Source organism: Protomyctophum bolini, assembly GCF_963924005.1.
Source record: "Protomyctophum bolini genome assembly, chromosome: 19".
Taxonomy (NCBI): domain Eukaryota; kingdom Metazoa; phylum Chordata; class Actinopteri; order Myctophiformes; family Myctophidae; genus Protomyctophum; species Protomyctophum bolini.
The window spans coordinates 16,937,944-16,956,834 of NC_137880.1; the positions used below are offsets into that span (position 1 = coordinate 16,937,944).

Here is an 18,891-nt window from a genome sequence, read left to right on the forward strand (position 1 = left end):
CCATGTATGCTGTAGACTATACTGTATACTTATTGATGAATTAACAAATTGTGGTAACAATTTAATTCCACTGGCATGGTGGTGTATACTGTAGGCCAGGGATACTCAAATAGATTTACCTGTGGGCCACATTACAAAAATGGCAAGGGGCCAGGGGCCAGTAGATAAAATTACGACATTAATGATACTTGATAACTTCTCTCTTTCAATTGCTTTATTTTCGCAAAATGTATCAAAGTACAATGTGCATGCACACAATATGTAAATAAATAAATGTGTTACATTTTCTTGCATAAACACAAAGAGCTGTTTCCATAACTTCACAAATTATTGCACATAACATGAGTAGCTGTTATAATAACATAACATGAGTAGCTCTTTGCCTGCCTGCCTGCCTGCCTGTCTGTCTGTCTGTCTGTCCATGAGTAGTTATTTGTCTGTCTGTCAATGAGTAGCTGTCTTACTGTCTGCCTGTCTATGAGTAGCTGTCTGCCTGCCTGTCTATGAGTAGCTGTCTGCCTGCCTGCCTGCCTGTCCAATTGTCCATTTCCTCAATTTCCATTTCCGCAATTTCCATTTCCACCATTTCCGCAATTCCCCCCCCCCCCCAAGCTTTTATTTTCGTTCGAGTAATAGTACAACTCTAATAGTATTACTTATAATAATGTAATTAAAGATAACTTCATTCAGATTTATTTATTTGTATTTCATTTTCCAGATTTTTTTTTCTTCTTTTTTTTAGATTTTCATTGGTGGGCCAGTCATAATGGTCCCGCGGGCCTGATGTGGCCCGCGGGCCTGAGGTTGAGTATCACTGCTGTAGGCCTACATTCTTTCCCCTCTGTACCTGTTGAAGTTCTCTTAATAGATGTATGCACTAGAAAGCAATTGATGTTTGTATTTTATGGCTAGTTTTGTTTTGATCTGCTACTTTTAATGCTTTTAGAATACGGATAGGAGATTTCTGACCCAGGCAACAATACTGTCACTGAATATGCTAAGGCCCTGCCCACAGTGCCCAGACTGGCATCCCACATCTGATTTGTGGGCTATCCAGATTAGAGTCGCATTGTTTTTATGCAGTCTGAACAGCAAAAACAGATTTTAATCACATTCCTCAGCCACTCCATTTCAATCCACTAAGTAGTAATTAACCAATCATTAAGCCATATTTCAAATATAGTGGAAATAAGATCTACAGTACAAGCTCACAATGTGTTGCGATGCATTTGTGAGCTTGTAGATCAGAAATATTTTAAGTCAAAATTGTAAAACAGCAATGTATTGATAATAAACTAAAAATTTACTTTGTAATTTGTGCTGTTAAATTCTTACTGTTTAAACAAGTGCTCCAGTACTTTAACTCAAGTAGGCCTACACATTTGTTTGACAAACAACTTTCACTTGTAGTAGTCAAATTTAACCAGGAGTAATATTTTGACTGTACTGCCGTTGAGAACTTTGTCCAACGCTGGTTATACTGCCAAGAAACATTGTGAAATAATCTACCAAACACAAATGTCTTTTTTTTTTAGACTATTTATTTGACTAGAAACAGAATTGTACTAGAAACATGTGATTGACTCAAAGTAAGAAAAATAATACACACTTTATTTACACTATACAATAATAATAAAATGAATATAGGCTATTATAAAGACACTATTTACAATGATAATTGATCGAGTGGGAATTTTGGGAAAACAGCACTTCCAGATGCTCCATGTCCAGCTCCAACCCAGGTCTGCTGACTGCACAGCTCTCACCTCCTAGTTCTGGAAGGAAGGGAAAACATGTCAGCTAAAAACAAAGGACTCCACAATTGTACTTTGAAGTGCAATACTTATCGACCTACTGTAATCTTTCTATTAATTTACCAATCTGTGTGTGTTTGTGTGTGTGTGTGTGTGTGTGTGTGTGTGTGTGTGTGTGTGTGTGTGTGTGTGTGTGTGTGTGTGTGTGTGTGTGAATGAGTGCGTGTGTGCGCGCACAGGCTCTAAGCCAGGGGTCTTCTAGGCAATGATACAGAAAGTAGGCAAAAGCCATACAATGGAAGAATGAGACATGGTACATGTCCTTTAATGCCAGGAACACAGGAAGACGATAGCTGCTCTAACAGAATGACACAATGTAACTTAAGTACTATTACTTGCCCTGCTCTGGAACGCTCTGGGGGCGTTGTTCCTCTGGAGTGCTCTGGGGGCGTCCATGGGCGCTTCAATCAGGATGGCAAAATGTGGTTTCCCCATGGGCTCTGGAACCTTCTGTGGGAGAAAATGGAATAGTTTGTAACTTGAACTGCATTTCGGGTGTTTGGAGGGATTTGACACCCCAAAAATGTTTCGCCCACCCCCCTATAACATTCTGTCTGCCCACCCTAGTGGGCCTGGCTAAATCTGGCCCTGCCTCTCGGGCATCTCCCTATAGACCGATTCAGAAACGGGTCTCATGGTCGCAGGCAACGTATTTCCTGTAGGCAGAGACGACATATCTGCGGTTCCCAATACCCAATCTTTCTGTTTTAGGAACACAAGGCTGCTGTACTTTATACCTCATACTAAGCATTAAAGTATTCTTTATAATTTTTCTTTTTTTTTTGCTTGTGAAAACAGATTAAATAATCTGTATTAGTTTGAGACCATTCCGATATGCTACCGATTAATCGTGCATCCCTACTCTGAACCAATAAGGTTGGACTGGGATGAAAAATAGGCCCTGGCATTTTTGGCACAGATAAGCCCATGCCAACACAATCAGTTGCACACCACCAACCAGCACACCATCGCCTTTAACCCATATAAGACCTGAGGCCGGTTCTACAAATGTTTCCACTGTAATATAATAAGCTATTTAGTAAACAGAAAATATATTTTCAGGAGAAGGAACTTATAGCATATGAGGATAAACAATTTAAATTGGACGTGATCTTTGTGGGGTACTGTATTCTTTCTTGATTGGATGAAATTCGCAACCCACCTGAAAATGTATTGTCTGCTTATTAAAGAGCTGGAGAGATAGGGAGACCCATGTTACTGGATAATCACTCTAAAATGATTACTATAAGAATATAGATATTCAACTTTTTAACAAACAAACAAACAAATGCAGGGTTTTTTATTTTTTACGTTTGTCAGGCTGCCGACCCGGAGTATGTGTGTGGAACCAAGCCGGAGAACGAAACACAAGAATGACTGGTATAAAACACTTCACTTAACTTAAGGATCAAAAGAACACAGGAAACGCCACACAGGGCAGGAACTAAAACATACAAGAACAGCAGCGCAAAGCTGTCGTAACACCAAACTATAAACCGACACAGAGTAGGTAGGAGAGAACATAAGGGTGGCGCACCAGGCATGGGACGTTCTGGGACAGAACGTGACAATGTTCTTGTATTCCATATTTCTTGGCCGGGAACCCCTTTTGGTGTTAGCACTATGTCATGCTTTAGCTATTGAAAAATAGCTAAACAGAAAAATCTACAAGGTCATAACGCGCCACCGAGTGGCGTGCTACGAGCTTGTAGGTCTGCTATTTTTGAAAAATCAAAGAACGACTGACATAGAAAGATTGCTTTTTCAGAAAACAGACATTTTTAGAATCTGATCTCAGGTCAGAATGGGTTAATAAGATTAATTTACTGGGACTTTGTCTTCCATCTTTGTTCTATAGGTGAGTAGTAGTAGAGAGAGAAGCTGTCCCGTATCCATACTACAGGTCACTGTGCTCTACATTCTCTTGACATAATTGTAAAGAAGAAAACCATATAAATATTGTTGGCATAATTTACTACATATTGTGTATTTACTTATTTTACCAATGTAAACCGAATCCATGTGGGGATCTCTGACTTCATGTGGTGAGCCTAATTGATCGATTGAATATTTTATTTGTAGAATGGGCTTTCAAAGAAAGTACAAAATCTGCTATGAGGATAAAACCAGAAAAGGCACCAATACTTGTTTACATCAGGATCCTCCAAGACATTTATGCATGTGGCATTAGTCATTTACAGGGTATTACGTTTCAGCCCAATCAGGGCGTCATTGACTTCCATTATAAGATTGAAGATAATATTTCAAATAGTAGGCCTATAAAACATGTGAAAACAATGAGGAGGTACTTCTGATGCCTACTGACAGTGTGCACCGTTTGACCAGTTTACAAGATTAGCTACGGACAGACAAAGAGTTATAGACGGCTAGACTACTGCAGAACCATGATGTAAAAATTAAGTAAAGCAAAACTTACCTGGGCGATGGGCAAAGGATCTTGCGGAAATAAAAACATATCTAATGCAGCAGTGCCACTCTCAGCGATTGCCCTGTGAAACAGGCCATCAGACAATGGAGACAGAGCCTGGTAATTCAAGCAACACAAAACATGGAATAAATGCTTTCAAACTAATTAAAAACTATTCCTCTGTGTATTCATTCTTTGCCATTTGAGTTTCAGATAATATTTTTATGTGGATTGTGCTGTACCAGGAGGGACACGCTTCATCCACCAGCGGACTCCCCAAATATGGTGACTGAACCTGGATCTCCTCCAAAGTTATGGATGTTCTCCTGGACCCATCGCAGAGCTGCCACCTGGTCCAGTAAACCAAAGTTTCCTGACATCTGTTCATCTCCAGTACTGAAAAGAGCACACGATCAGATATCACTAAAAGACCAATTAAGGCATAACTTTCCACAGGGTGTCATTATCCACACCATCCTCACCTGAGGAATCCCAGTGCTCCTAAGCGATACTGGACCAGAACCACAACTACATCCTGGTAAGCAGCCAGGGCAGAACCATCGTACAATGAGGCTGAGCCACCTATTAGCCCTCCACCATGGATCCAGACCATGACCTAGGAAGTGGAACGTTGATTATTTTTGTATTCTTTTTAATTTGACTAATTATGTGCACTCGCCAATTCTATGAGGTAAAACCCAGGATCTTACTGGGAGTTTGTCATCTTGAGCAGCTGTTGCTGGTGTGTAAATGTTGAGGTAAAGACAGTCTTCTGAGATGGCAGGGGCATGTGCTGTCTTTGTGAATAGTATATTTATCATATGCAGATGAAACTGTATATTTTGGACACAGCTGTGAAAATAAAATAAAATAAAAAATAAATCCAGTTAATATGGAATAAAACTCAAACACCTACTGGACTGCATTAATGACTTACATGAATGGTTGTTGGGTAGCATCCCTCACTCCTTCCCATCTTTCTGCAGGCTGGGGTGGGGTCAGTCTCAGCGACCCAACAGGTGGCTTGGCAAAGGGCACTCCCAGGTAGGCATGGACTCCTGTATCTTTCCCCTTTACGCCCACATACTTGCCTCTCACACTCCCCAGTTCTGTGTTGACTACTGGAGCTAGTATAGCACATTGAGACAGATTTAGGTTATATGTCCACACCTACACGGGTATTGTTTTAGTAGTTTTTCCTCTTCCCCTTTCAAAAACATTCCTGTCTACAAGAGCATGTCCACATAAAAATGCTAATAAAGTTGTCATTGCGAGAATGTCTATTGGCTCGCCTGTCATCGAGAGACTGCAGTTGTTAACAGACTGTCAGTCAGTTAACTCCATAGACACATACAAAAAATCACGGCACTCCATATTTAAACTATGTGAAAGCTCAAATATTCATGGTTAGAAAGAAAACCACAGAAAAACATTAAATATTGTCGACTATACTTACCATCCAGGTCTGCAGTGGCACACAGAAACCATGTGCATGTTGCTAAGAGGAGTGGGGCTGCTGCCTTTGCAGGAGACGTCATACTTCACTTGTGTGCTGCAACAGAAAACACTGAGCGGTTATAAATAACCTTTTTGTGAGGTTATAGGTTATATAACCACTTGCATGATACATGGCCTACTTGTGGAGTGATACAAGTTCAGCCATGTCTGACCTGGTCTAAAGTGCAACAAAGATTATGTATTTTGTATAATTGCCTTTGTTGACGCATAGCAACAGCTCAGACAAGGACAGTGGTGAGGGTAGAGTGAGATAAATTAGAGTTGGACACGACCCAAGGCATTTGACCCATGCCCTTTACCAGTGGTTCTCAAGCTTTTTCATGTCAACGACCCCCCAAATTATTAGACCGCAGAACCGCTTTTGAAAATATTTCTATGGCTCTAGCAGTGATCAACCATTTTAATTTCAAGGACCCACAGTTTGTGCTACGAACCCCCATTTAATGGCATTTCTATTTCAAGGGACTCCAATTTATATTGTAAAATAAATCATCATACAATGTTACATCATCTCATTCTGGCCAATCACAATTTGCATCCTCACTTTTCCGTCTTCACTTTTCTGCTCTCACTTTTATCTTCACTTTTTGATCTTGTAAACCTGTGATGTGACAATAAAGCTGATTCTGATTCTGTATATGCTTTCTCTCTCCTGATTACCACTAAGCATTTAATGGTGCACGGTGGTTTACATAGTGCTGCCTAATTGCACTTATTGATTAATAGGTGAGGGCAGAAAAAGCAGAAGGAATCTGGAGCGATAGATGGGAATGTGGATAAATCCCTACATATCAACATGTCAACAGGTAGCAGAGGTGAGATCATCAGCCTGATGATCTCACCTCTGATGGCTATCATGCAGCCCTTGGCTACCTCCTGAAGATACTGACCAATCAGATTGCTTGCATTTCTTTGAGTGGACAGGCCATGTATTGACATGCAGTGATGACAAAGAGAATGCATTGAATAGTTTTCTGCTCTTAGTATGTTTCTAGTCGTCTCGACCTGCTAAGTAGTCTACTGTAGGTGTCAGTCAGATGTTTTCTGAAGAAGTCACACTGGCTGATGGCTTCATGATGAACTAATTAAATTACAGAGATGCAAGATAAATACATAATTAAACACAAACACTAGTATTATACTAATGCTAAAGTTTGCCCATTATGCAACTAAATAGAATAACATTTGATATACAGTATATTGTTGGCTAATATTAAGTCTACTACATTTAAGAGGTTATTTCAATCAGTGATCGCTCGCGTGCGCGCGACATAGCCTGACTGTTAAAAAATCCACAGCACATTGCTGACGGGTGTGGAAGAGAGTGTAGGGATCCGTAGGCTGCTCCACAGAGCGCGGGTCCCAGAAACAGTGGAGAGGAGAAGAGAAGGTTGAGTCAATGGCAGGTTCACAGAGGAGAGAAAATATCATAGTAACGGAGTGACGTCACGTTTAACTGTCTAACTCTAAGCACTGATGACTGGCTAAAGTCTGGCTGTCTAACTTTACCAACCGTAGACTGGTGAGGAACTGATCTGGGACCCTCTATGGGGCTGACGGGCACAGAGCACTCACAGGCACAAATCTCAGGTATCTGCTGTTGCAGACCTGGGCATACAGATGTGTGAAGAATAAGTCACAGGCCAAACGGTGATAAGCTGCATACCGGTAAGCCATAATTGAGGGGCCCTGACAACACACACACACACACACACACACACACACACACACACACACACACACACACACACACACACACACGCACACACGCACACACGCACACACGCACACACGCACACACGCACACACGCACACACACTTTTTTCATGTATTTTTTTTAAAGTTTGGGATCCCCAATTCCAGACAGCTGACCCCTTCAGAGCAACGCCATAATAACAAACAACCCAGACATTCCCGGTGGTCAACGGAGCCGTTTAGTCTTTGTTGCTTTTCTTTGCCTTTGACCTGCTATCACTGATCCACATGACATCGTTCCTCAATGATTTATGTGTCTCTAAACAAAAACAAAGATGAGTCCAAAGCACAATCTCTGTGGAGTTAAAAAAAAAGCTTTAATGTCAGCGTAGTTCATAAAGTGACACAACCCATTAAAACCAGGAAAGCAATGGCAATTCAAAAATAGCAGCTATATAAGCTCATAACGCATCACTTTGTGCCATGCTGTGAGCTTGTGCACCTGCTATTTTTGAACATTTTTGAAAAATCTTGAAAGTGTTTTGAAAGTTTTGTTTAGAAGGCATTTGCAGAATCAGCTTCACCTCTTAATGAATACTGATCCATTAGGAACTAGCCTGACATTAAATATTTTTTTAACTTCATGAAGAGTGCCTTGGACCCTTTGTTTTGGTTTGGATGTTTCTTTCCTCCCCTTTTTGGAGCCAAAGAGCTCCTTCTAACTATTTAAACAGCCTTCCTTTTCTCTATCGCCACTGCTGCATTGTCACGACCATCTGTACTTCCAAAGAGTCCGCCATAACCACTTGAACCGCAGTGTCCTTATTCTGGGGCGAACATTTAGCAAATAATAGTCAACTTACAAGCTCACAACATGACTCTGTCTGTAACTTTGAGAGTGTACAAATGGAAACAAATGGAGATAAAGATACAGAGATACATGTGGTTGTATATGTAGCTTTTAGCGAAGGTTCAATAAAGATCTTAACGCTTTCATTCGGCCTTCTATACTCTGACAGCACTTTAATAGTCTACGACGTCATTTCCGTTCCCACTTTGTCAAAGCCCGTTCATTCACAAATCCAAGCACGAGCACTTTACAGCAGCCAATCAGCGATTAGGCTCCATTCTTTAAAATGCCTGTCTCTAACCGGTCATTCTCTTTTCAGCCAGCGACCAACCCACCTCCATCCCCAGCTCCACCCTGTCTCTAACCTGTCTAACCGGTCATTCTCTTTTCAGCCAGCGACCAACCCACCTCCATCCCCAGCTCCACCCTGTCTCTAACCTGTCTAACCGGTCATTCTCTTTTCAGCCAGCGACCAACCCACCTTCATCCCCAGCTCCACCCTGTCTCTAACCTGTCTAACCGGTCATTCTCTTTTCAGCCAGCGACCAACCCACCTCCATCCCCAGCTCCACCCTGTCTCTAACCTGTCTAACCGGTCATTCTCTTTTCAGCCAGCGACCAACCCACCTCCATCCCCAGCTCCACCCTGTCTCTAACCTGTCTAACCGGTCATTCTCTTTTCAGCCAGCGACCAACCCACCTCCATCCCCAGCTCCACCTTGTCTCTAACCTGTCTAACCGGTCATTCTCTTTTCAGCCAGCGACCAACCCACCTCCATCCCCAGCTCCACCCTGTCTCTAACCTGTCTAACCGGTCATTCTCTTTTCAGCCAGCGACCAACCCACCTCCATCCCCAGCTCCACCTTGCTAAATTCCTGAAGCTGAAGGGAAAGAGGGCCATGCATCTGCTCTACCAGGCACCATCAGCGTCTAGACTCCATGGGGGGGTTCTCTCCCCTATTCATATTTATGCCTGCTAAATGCTCATGGAGTCCAATCGCCAATAGACATTTGCTATTTTGCTTGCTCCAATAAATTGCCAAAATAATCTTTTCCAATAAACATTCACTTACACTAAACTGATTTTACAGTGTAGTTTTGGGTCCCAGGGATTGAAATATCAGATATATATCAATTCATCAGATTGGGTCTGGGTTTGATAATGCATATCAAACTGGGGGTCGTTGAAATGAACCACTGGTATAGAGTGAAAACAGTAGGGGGCCTAGTGCAGAGCCCTGGGGGACTCCGGTCAACCCAGTAAAGTGTTCATTCCAAAACTTGATCTTTGGCCAGTGGTGATGACACATACAGACACAAACAGAGGACCTCAACACTGCTGCTCCATCTCTGGTCACTATACGCTCCATTTAGTCGCAGGCACTTGGGTTTCCTAATACTACTGGGAGTACTTATCAGCACTCCATGTCTGGCTTTGAGGAGAGAGATGTTCATGTCAAAAAGATCTTGACTGGAGTGTACAAGGCTGAGGATATTGTATAAACCTTGAAATGAGTTCTTGAGTAGGCTATAATATTTGTGACAGGGCCTGTGTGTGTGTGTGTGTGTGTGTGTGTGTGTGTGTGTGTGTGTTGCTATACGTCAAAGCAGGAGCAGTGTATGGGAAGTGTGCCCATGGCAATCCTTTTAAAGCTCACTAGGGGAATCACAGCAGCCAGTTCTAACTATTTAAACAGCCTTCCTTTTCTCTATCGCCACTGCTGCATTGTCACGACCATCTGTACTTCCAAAGAGTCCGCCATAACCACTTGAACCGCAGTGTCCTTATTCTGGGGCGAACATTTAGCAAATAATAGTCAACTTACAAGCTCACAACATGACTCTGTCTGTAACTTTGAGAGTGTACAAATGGAAACAAATGGAGATAAAGATACAGAGATACATGTGGTTGTATATGTAGCTTTTAGCGAAGGTTCAATAAAGATCTTAACGCTTTCATTCGGCCTTCTATACTCTGACAGCACTTTAATAGTCTACGACGTCATTTCCGTTCCCACTTTGTCAAAGCCCGTTCATTCACAAATCCAAGCACGAGCACTTTACAGCAGCCAATCAGCGATTAGGCTCCATTCTTTAAAATGCCTGTCTCTAACCGGTCATTCTCTTTTCAGCCAGCGACCAACCCACCTCCATCCCCAGCTCCACCCTGTCTCTAACCTGTCTAACCGGTCATTCTCTTTTCAGCCAGCGACCAACCCACCTCCATCCCCAGCTCCACCCTGTCTCTAACCTGTCTAACCGGTCATTCTCTTTTCAGCCAGCGACCAACCCACCTTCATCCCCAGCTCCACCCTGTCTCTAACCTGTCTAACCGGTCATTCTCTTTTCAGCCAGCGACCAACCCACCTCCATCCCCAGCTCCACCCTGTCTCTAACCTGTCTAACCGGTCATTCTCTTTTCAGCCAGCGACCAACCCACCTCCATCCCCAGCTCCACCTTGCTAAATTCCTGAAGCTGAAGGGAAAGAGGGCCATGCATCTGCTCTACCAGGCACCATCAGCGTCTAGACTCCATGGGGGGGTTCTCTCCCCTATTCATATTTATGCCTGCTAAATGCTCATGGAGTCCAATCGCCAATAGACATTTGCTATTTTGCTTGCTCCAATAAATTGCCAAAATAATCTTTTCCAATAAACATTCACTTACACTAAACTGATTTTACAGTGTAGTTTTGGGTCCCAGGGATTGAAATATCAGATATATATCAATTCATCAGATTGGGTCTGGGTTTGATAATGCATATCAAACTGGGGGTCGTTGAAATGAACCACTGGTATAGAGTGAAAACAGTAGGGGGCCTAGTGCAGAGCCCTGGGGGACTCCGGTCAACCCAGTAAAGTGTTCATTCCAAAACTTGATCTTTGGCCAGTGGTGATGACACATACAGACACAAACAGAGGACCTCAACACTGCTGCTCCATCTCTGGTCACTATACGCTCCATTTAGTCGCAGGCACTTGGGTTTCCTAATACTACTGGGAGTACTTATCAGCACTCCATGTCTGGCTTTGAGGAGAGAGATGTTCATGTCAAAAAGATCTTGACTGGAGTGTACAAGGCTGAGGATATTGTATAAACCTTGAAATGAGTTCTTGAGTAGGCTATAATATTTGTGACAGGGCCTGTGTGTGTGTGTGTGTGTGTGTGTGTGTGTGTGTGTGTGTGTGTGTGTGTGTGTGTGTGTGTGTGTGTGTGTGTGTGTATGTGTGTGTGTGTGTTGCTATACGTCAAAGCAGGAGCAGTGTATGGGAAGTGTGCCCATGGCAATCCTTTTAAAGCTCACTAGGGGAATCACAGCAGCCAGTTTGACTGTAGGTCATTCCAAGACCAGGGTCCGAAATAAGCAATGCTTTTTTTTCCAGCCTCAGATTTTGTTGGGGGCACGACGTAGCGTAACCAGGCATTTGATCTGAGGTTGAGAGAGTTTTGGACAAGTTCAAATTTAGAACCAATGTAACGTGGCAACCTGCGAGACGTTAAGGAATACCAACTCACTATAGGGTGTACAGAGTACAGTGATGAGTCCTATAGGGGGAATTGGTTATGAACCTCAATGCAGCATGAAACATTGGGTCAAGTTTGCTCAGAGTTGAGGAACTAGCAAATCGGTAGACAGTATCGCCATAATCAAGCTGCGACAGGAAGAGGCCTGTGACCAGCTTTTTGCGAGAAGCATTAGAAAAGCAGGACTTCATTCTGTAGAAGAAACTCAGCGTGAACTTAAGCTTTTTTGCCAAGGCGTCAATGTGGTGTTTGAAGTTTAACTTGTTGTCCAACCAAATCCCAAGATATTTATACAACTCAACCCATTCGATGGATACTCCATCCAGAGTGGTGATATTTGAGGGGACATTGACTAGGCTATTTGGAGAAAATAGCATGGCCTTGGTTTTGTGGCCATTTAGTAGCAGTTTGCCGTTTAGCAGTTCATGCTGCAATGAGAAAGTCTCATTGCAGGAATACAGAATTGTGTCATATGCATACATATGATACCTACTATGCTTAGATTGACTACAAATATGGTTCACATACAGCAGAAAAAGCAAAGGTCTTAGAATGGAATCTTGAGGGACTCCTTTCTCTAGGGTGATAGAGTCAGACAGTACTGTCACTGTGTTATGTTGTTAGACATAATTATTCAAAACTAGAGCAGTGTCCGTGGGGCCTCTACAGTGGTGCCCGTTGGGCACTGGCCTACTTGGAACGATGCAAGTTGGAAATCCATGCCCCATCCAGATATTGTGTCCCTTTTATGCCCATATATTTCAGGCCTTTGTCAGGCATGCCTAAATATGGAGTATATGCAGACTTGTCAGAATAGGCCAGCTCCATAATGGACCCTGGCCAAGGGCCCTGTCCAGAGCTTGGGTAGGGGCGTTTCTGGACAACAGAGGGTCTGACCGACGGGGTGCATACTTAGTTTAGACTAGTCATTGGTTAGACATGGAATAAATCATTAACTGGCAGTTTGTGAATGATCTAACTATGTACAATGTATAGTTATTCTAAAGTGGTAACAAACAAATATTTAATCCAGTGTTTTATTATGATTTACACTGTAGGTTTGAGGTTATATTGTCTATAAGTTAAGCAACATAATACATCTATTTGCAAAGAACAAAATATACAGATATCCCAGAGGACTTTAAAATGAACAGTGGAAAGTGCTGTTGTCTAAATGAATAAATCAACACAAAAAATGGGAAGAAAAAAAGTTTGTACAGTAGCTGAGGAAAAATGGGAACATTTGTTTGAGACTGAGGTTAAATATTTGTAAATACTTTTCATTCCTTCCTGCTTTGTTTAAGCCAGACTGGTTCCATAATAATCCATGGAGTGTGTTGATGTCGCATCTATAAAACTTGATCTGGCCCCTGCCCAGGCTCCATATATGGAGACTGAACAGGGCCCCTGCCCAGGCTCCATATATGGAGACTGGACAGGGCCCCTGCCCAGGCTCCATATATGGAGACTGGACAGGGCCCCTGCCCAGGCTCCATATACTGTATGGAGACTGGACAGGGCCCCTGCCCAGGCTCCATATATGGAGCTGGCCTGTTCTGACATCACAACACTCCATATTTGGGCATGCCTGACACAGAACTCAGGAATAAAGGACACAGAGACAAATACAAAAATGTCCATATATGGGCATAAAAGGGACAGAAAGATGGGTGGAATGTGTACTCTGACACGGGTGCAACGGGTATTGCATAGACGGGTGGGGCATGGATCTCCAACTTCCATTGTTACTGACTCTGTGCTCTACAGCCGGGCACCGGTCTAGTTAAAATCAACACACCCATGGAACACCCATGGTGAGATCATCAGGCAGATGATCTCACCTCTGCTACCTGTTGACATGCTAATATGTAGGGATTTATCCACATTCCCATCTATCGCTCCAGATTCCTTCTGCTTTTTCTGCCCTCACCTATTAATCATAGATGTGAAATCTATCTCATTTGTCTGTCTGCATATTGTCACTGTTCAAAACGTTAGTTTTCAGGGAATGGAGAAACACATTAGGCTAATTGGTTAAATATGTCCGTTTAAAAAACACTTACTGGTAACTACTTTCTCTTTCAAAAGGTTTAAAAAATAGCTAAAATTGTTGATCTACAAGCTCACAATGCATCATCTATTTTCACTACTTTTGCACAAGACTGTTTTGTATGACAAAACAGGCCATACATTTACAAGAAAAAAACAAAAAGTTTAAATATGGAGATATTAGGTTTCTGCCAGACTATGATGATATTGTTGTATATTTTTGTATCTTACAATTTACAATTTAGGCATTTAGCAGACGCTCTTAATCCAGAGCGACTTACATTAAGCAAGAACAAAAGCATGGGAATACATCACATAAAAACATTCATCATGAAACATGCGTAAGCTAAGAAAGTAACAGTGGAATATCTATATAATGAAACTTATACGTATAAACTATACATATATACTACTATGCTATACATATGTACTATGGCGTGCTATGACTATATACAATGCAATTCTAGTGCTGTCTACATAACATGCTATAAGTTTTAAATGCTATCTAAGTCTACAGAAGTGCTATCTAGGGTAGAGTAAGTGCTATGGGCCATGATGGAGTCTGAAAAGGTGGGTTTTCAGACTACGGCGGAAGATTGGGAGTGATGCTGCAGTTCTGACTGCCATGGGAAGTGCATTCCACAGTTTTGGAGCCAGAAGGGAGAAGAGTTTGGGACGTGTGGAGCGTTGTCCCGGCGTTTTTAGTGAGGGTACTTCCAGCTTCCCTGCGTTAGCTGATCTGAGTGCGCGGGAGGGTTTGTAGGGTTCAATCATACTTGCAAGATATGGGGGAGCCATACCTTTGGTTGCTTTGAATGCCAGCATCAGAGTTTTGTATTCTGTGCGGGCAGCGACCGGGAGCCAGTGGAGGGAGCGGAGCAGGGGGGAGACATGTGAGAATTTTGGCTGGTTGAAGACCAAGCGAGCTGCGGCATTTTGGATCAGCTATCTTAGATCGACAAGAACAATGTGATATGCGCAGGGATTTCTTGCAGACACATTTGATCAGTTGGGTAATGGTGGCTGGGGTGTGGGTATCCTATGTTGTGACTGGCAGCAGTTGAGCTCCCTCAGCGACGCGTCCCATCCATATTCAGTTGCTGGTGGCATCTGTGGGTTAGGTACATGGTCCTGATCCCATACCATTGCCTGATAATGTGAGAGGGCAATGGCTTGATTCAATGCTGCTCGTGTAGGTGGCAGCTTCTCTGCTTCTAATTGTTTGAGCTCACCATATTTCCTATAACTCTCAAATATCAAGTTTCCAGTGTTCCACGTGACATTGGGTGTGCTTTGGATAAGATAAACCATTGGATAAGCTTTCATTTCTGTGTCTCAACTGTCCTCAGGTTTCCACATTTGAAGACAAAAAGGATACATTGAATTGCATCTAATAACCTTTCTCTGTATATCATACTGTTTTGTATATGTTTTATTTGTGCCTTCATTGAAAGAATGGACTCTAAGAGTTGAAACAACTTAGCAAAAGGCTTGGTCGCCTCTGGACTTTAAGCGGGTCTTCTTTGTGACCCTGACATTAAGCTGGCCCTCAAAGGCAGTGACCTAGGAGGAGTATAGACCTCAATAAGGTCAGACAGATAAAGAGGAGCCAGACCATTAATAGATTTAAATACAAATAAAATAAATTTAAAGTCCACTCTGAAGCAGACAGGGAGCCAATGAAGGGAGGCCCGGAGGCCAAGACAGTTGTGATATGCTCACGTCTGCGAGTACCTGTGAGTAGACGTGCGGCTGAGTTCTGGACTAGCTGACGTAAGCCAACGTACAAAGCATTACAGTAGTCCAACTGCGTAGAAATAAAGGCATGGATAACCCGCTCAAAATCGCTAAAAGATAGCAGACTTGATTTTAGCCAGCAGCCTTAAACTGGACTGGAGCTGACTACCGCATTAAACTGTTTATCAATTTTATCTAGTTTGACGCCAAGATTAAAGACCACAGGTTTCACATATAGCTGCAGGGAGCGGTCCTGGTATCGTTCTCAAAGGGCGACTGCAATTGACTGCAATTCGAAACTGCCCCCGTAAAATCGGAATCCCACCCCACCCTTTTCCCCCCTCACTGTATATGTTTCTTTTACCTCCTTTGATAAATTCCTGTTCTGTTCTTTAACTATATAGAAGTGTCTATTTGTACGTCTCTAAATGTTTTGATGAATTGAACAAGGTGGACCCTCTTGTAGAGTGAAATTATTGGGTCGTCCACCAACAGTTACCGGTAACAGTCTTTGTATTGAGTTGTGCTTGAAATGTACTGTAATTCTGCAAACTGTTAATAAATATTTTCAATCAATCACATTTAGAAATACAGGAAAACTATAACCATTTAATATGCCATTTTCTTTTATATACGGTAAGTAAATGTTTCATTTTGTCATTCTTGGTAAGTGAATAACATACTAAGAGCAGAAAAATATTCAATGCATTCTTTGTCATCAGTGCATGTCAATACATGGCCTGTCCGCTCAAAGAAAGGCAAGCAATCTGATTGGTCAGTATCTTCAGGAGGTAGCCAAGGGCGGCCCTTTAAAAGAGGATCTGGTAAGTGGCAACAATTCACGTCAATGTCATTTGGAAACTGTGGTGCAACGGTCGGACACACACACATAATAGTCGAGGCATATTAAGGCTAAAGTGTCGCTGAATTTGTTTCCGAGCAGGGATTGGTGCAGGGAAGAAGAAGAAACTATACAGATTGGTACTTTGGAGAGGGAGATTGTGAGAGAAAAGACATCGCCTTGTCCAGGACCAAACCCTTACTCATTCTGAAGATAAAGGATTATTAAGACATCTTTGTGATCTTCAAAAGAATCATTCTTATACTTTCATATTGACATCACTGCATAGTGACTTCCATGGCCAACCAGACACCCCGCCAGGTCGATGACAAGCTGAAGGAGGGCCTGGTAATGGTACTGAAATGTGTGTCCGCCATCTCCAAAGCCCTAACCGTGGTGAACCCTATTTTCGGTCTGACTGGCGCCATTATTGCAGCGGGGTTGGCGGACGATAGCATCATCAGCACACTGAAGAGTGGGTTTGGCGAGTTAAACCTTGCCCTTGACAAACTGGACCAGCTGAACAAAAACAACATATCGCAGATCAAGCTGAAAACTTTAGATTCGCAGCTCAGTACTCTGGAGAATAACCTGGAGGAACAGTTCCGGTCGTACATGGAGATGCTGAATGCAACGCCTGCGAACCGGAAGAGTAAGACGAAAGACTTTAAGAGATGCTACAAAAATACCGGGCATGATGATAACCTGCAGAGCCTCTACGATAATGTGGTAGGCATTCCTAGGTTCTTCAGCAGTCCAATCCTGAAAGTGTACGTGGAGGAACGTGTACCTCAAGCCCTCATGGAGCGTCTCTGCACCCGTCTCAAAATCCTCTTCTGCATCGGCCTCTTCGCCCGCATGAGCTACGCTGCCATCAAGGGCGATGATGATACACAGGATCTGATGGTTAAGTGGTCCAAGAACATGGAGGATGTGAGTGTTGTGTTTGAACGGGCCATTCATGGACAAAAAGGCCTAGAAATTAAGAAACAAGTTAAGACAACCACTAAACCACTAAAAAAAAAAAGATTCTGATTCTGATGTAGCGGCTTGTAGCCAGTAACGGAAGTAGCTAGTGGCTCTTCGGAAAGTCTCTAGAAGTCGCTAGGGGTGGGATATGCGCAAGCGCGCGCCGGCCCTTTTTTGTTTTTTAAAAGTGATTTGAAGTTAAATGTGTTGATAAGTAATGCAAAGTGTACATTGATGGTATTGAGTGGATGTAAAAATGAATCATTAAGAGGACGGCAACATGTAATCTGAATCCAGTTGTAACTATTTTGGTTCACAGAAAGTGTGTGTCACTTTCTGTTGTTTTTTCTGTTTTATCTAATAAATGATGGACATGCATTTCAACCAAGTGGCTAAACCAAGGAATTGGTAATATAATCCACAAACCCTGAGTACAACATAAAATATGTAAACAGTTAAGAAATGTTCTTTTGTATTTGTTGATAATCAGTTATTTGTTGCAGTGTTGAATCCTAAAGTGGCAAAATAAAAGATACATGAGAAAATTAACACCAACAAGAAACTTGGGCCAACTGAAGACACTCAGGTAGCCCTCATGTGTTGTGTAAGTGTATAATGTGATCATGTGTTGTGTTATTATGCATTGTATACAAACAATAATAAAGTAGTGAAACCACATCAATCTGCTCAGATCGGTCTGTCTATCAAATAAATACAAAGAAATGTATCAGAAATGATATTTTTTTTAGGTGTGTGTATATATATATATATATATATATTGAAAAAATTGTAATAGTCCTACATACTAGCAGTGAAATAAGTAAATAAAAAACCTGTGTATATTACAATATAGTAATGGCTAATTTACAATTTACAAATATGTACAAACAAACGAAGTTAAAGTTCATACACACTGCAGCTCTGGGCTAATTCGAGTCATTGGACTCATTTGATGGCCATGGGGAGTATTATTTGAGAATTCAGAATCCCAACCATCATGGAGTCTATCACAGGAAATAGGCAGAGGGGGAAAATCAGACCCGTCTGAAGTGAGTGGTAGGCTACTGTACTGTACTGTACAAGCCCTCCTCCCTGTCTGTGGTCACTTGGTGGTGAACAAAAGCTATTTTTGTGCTCGGAAACAGCCAGGGACACAGGGACAGACCCAGAGACACAGCCAGGGACACAGCGAGAGTGGTTGCACAACTCTCAAATGTAAAATCTGCTGGGCTACTGGGACAGTGTGGGGCTGTGGGCGGGGCAGATCTCTGTTGTTGAAGGTCATAAGGCCAAACTGAGGGGCGCAGTAGCGGTCTCAGGCCCATGACTTATAGCATCTGGCCCTGGTTGTATTTTGTAAAGGTGTGCCCTCATGGTTCAATTACGATTTGGTTTGTTTCAAGACCACGATGCTGCTCTGATGCATCTCGATGCATCACACTTTTCTATAGTACTGCACAATA

The 18,891-nt window shown here is 42.4% G+C and overlaps 2 protein-coding genes across 5 annotated transcripts in view; both read right to left on the bottom strand.

Moving 5' to 3' along the window:
* Positions 1–1,553: 1,553 nt before the first annotated feature.
* On the bottom strand, positions 1,554–5,171 carry LOC308334189 (putative inactive carboxylesterase 4). Its single transcript, XM_080790819.1, is given in 8 exon segments — positions 1,554–1,775; positions 2,154–2,264; positions 4,252–4,359; positions 4,485–4,499; positions 4,503–4,638; positions 4,725–4,858; positions 4,953–5,014; positions 5,159–5,171. Coding segments are annotated over 8 exon segments (582 nt in total). The 5' UTR covers positions 5,169–5,171; the 3' UTR covers positions 1,554–1,769.
* rad51b (RAD51 paralog B) overlaps positions 4,954–18,891 on the bottom strand; it is a 164,319-nt gene continuing 150,381 nt past the window's right edge. For 2 of the 4 annotated variants that reach the window (XR_013965856.1, XR_013965857.1), the window contains exons 11-12: positions 5,209–5,809; positions 4,954–5,094 (exon numbers count right to left, since the gene is read on the bottom strand). The gene's annotated coding sequence lies outside the window, so the exon portion shown is untranslated. Of the gene's footprint in view, positions 5,095–5,208; positions 5,810–18,891 lie in introns of those variants that run through there. The other 2 variants (XR_013965858.1, XR_013965859.1) reach the window with 2 other exon arrangements.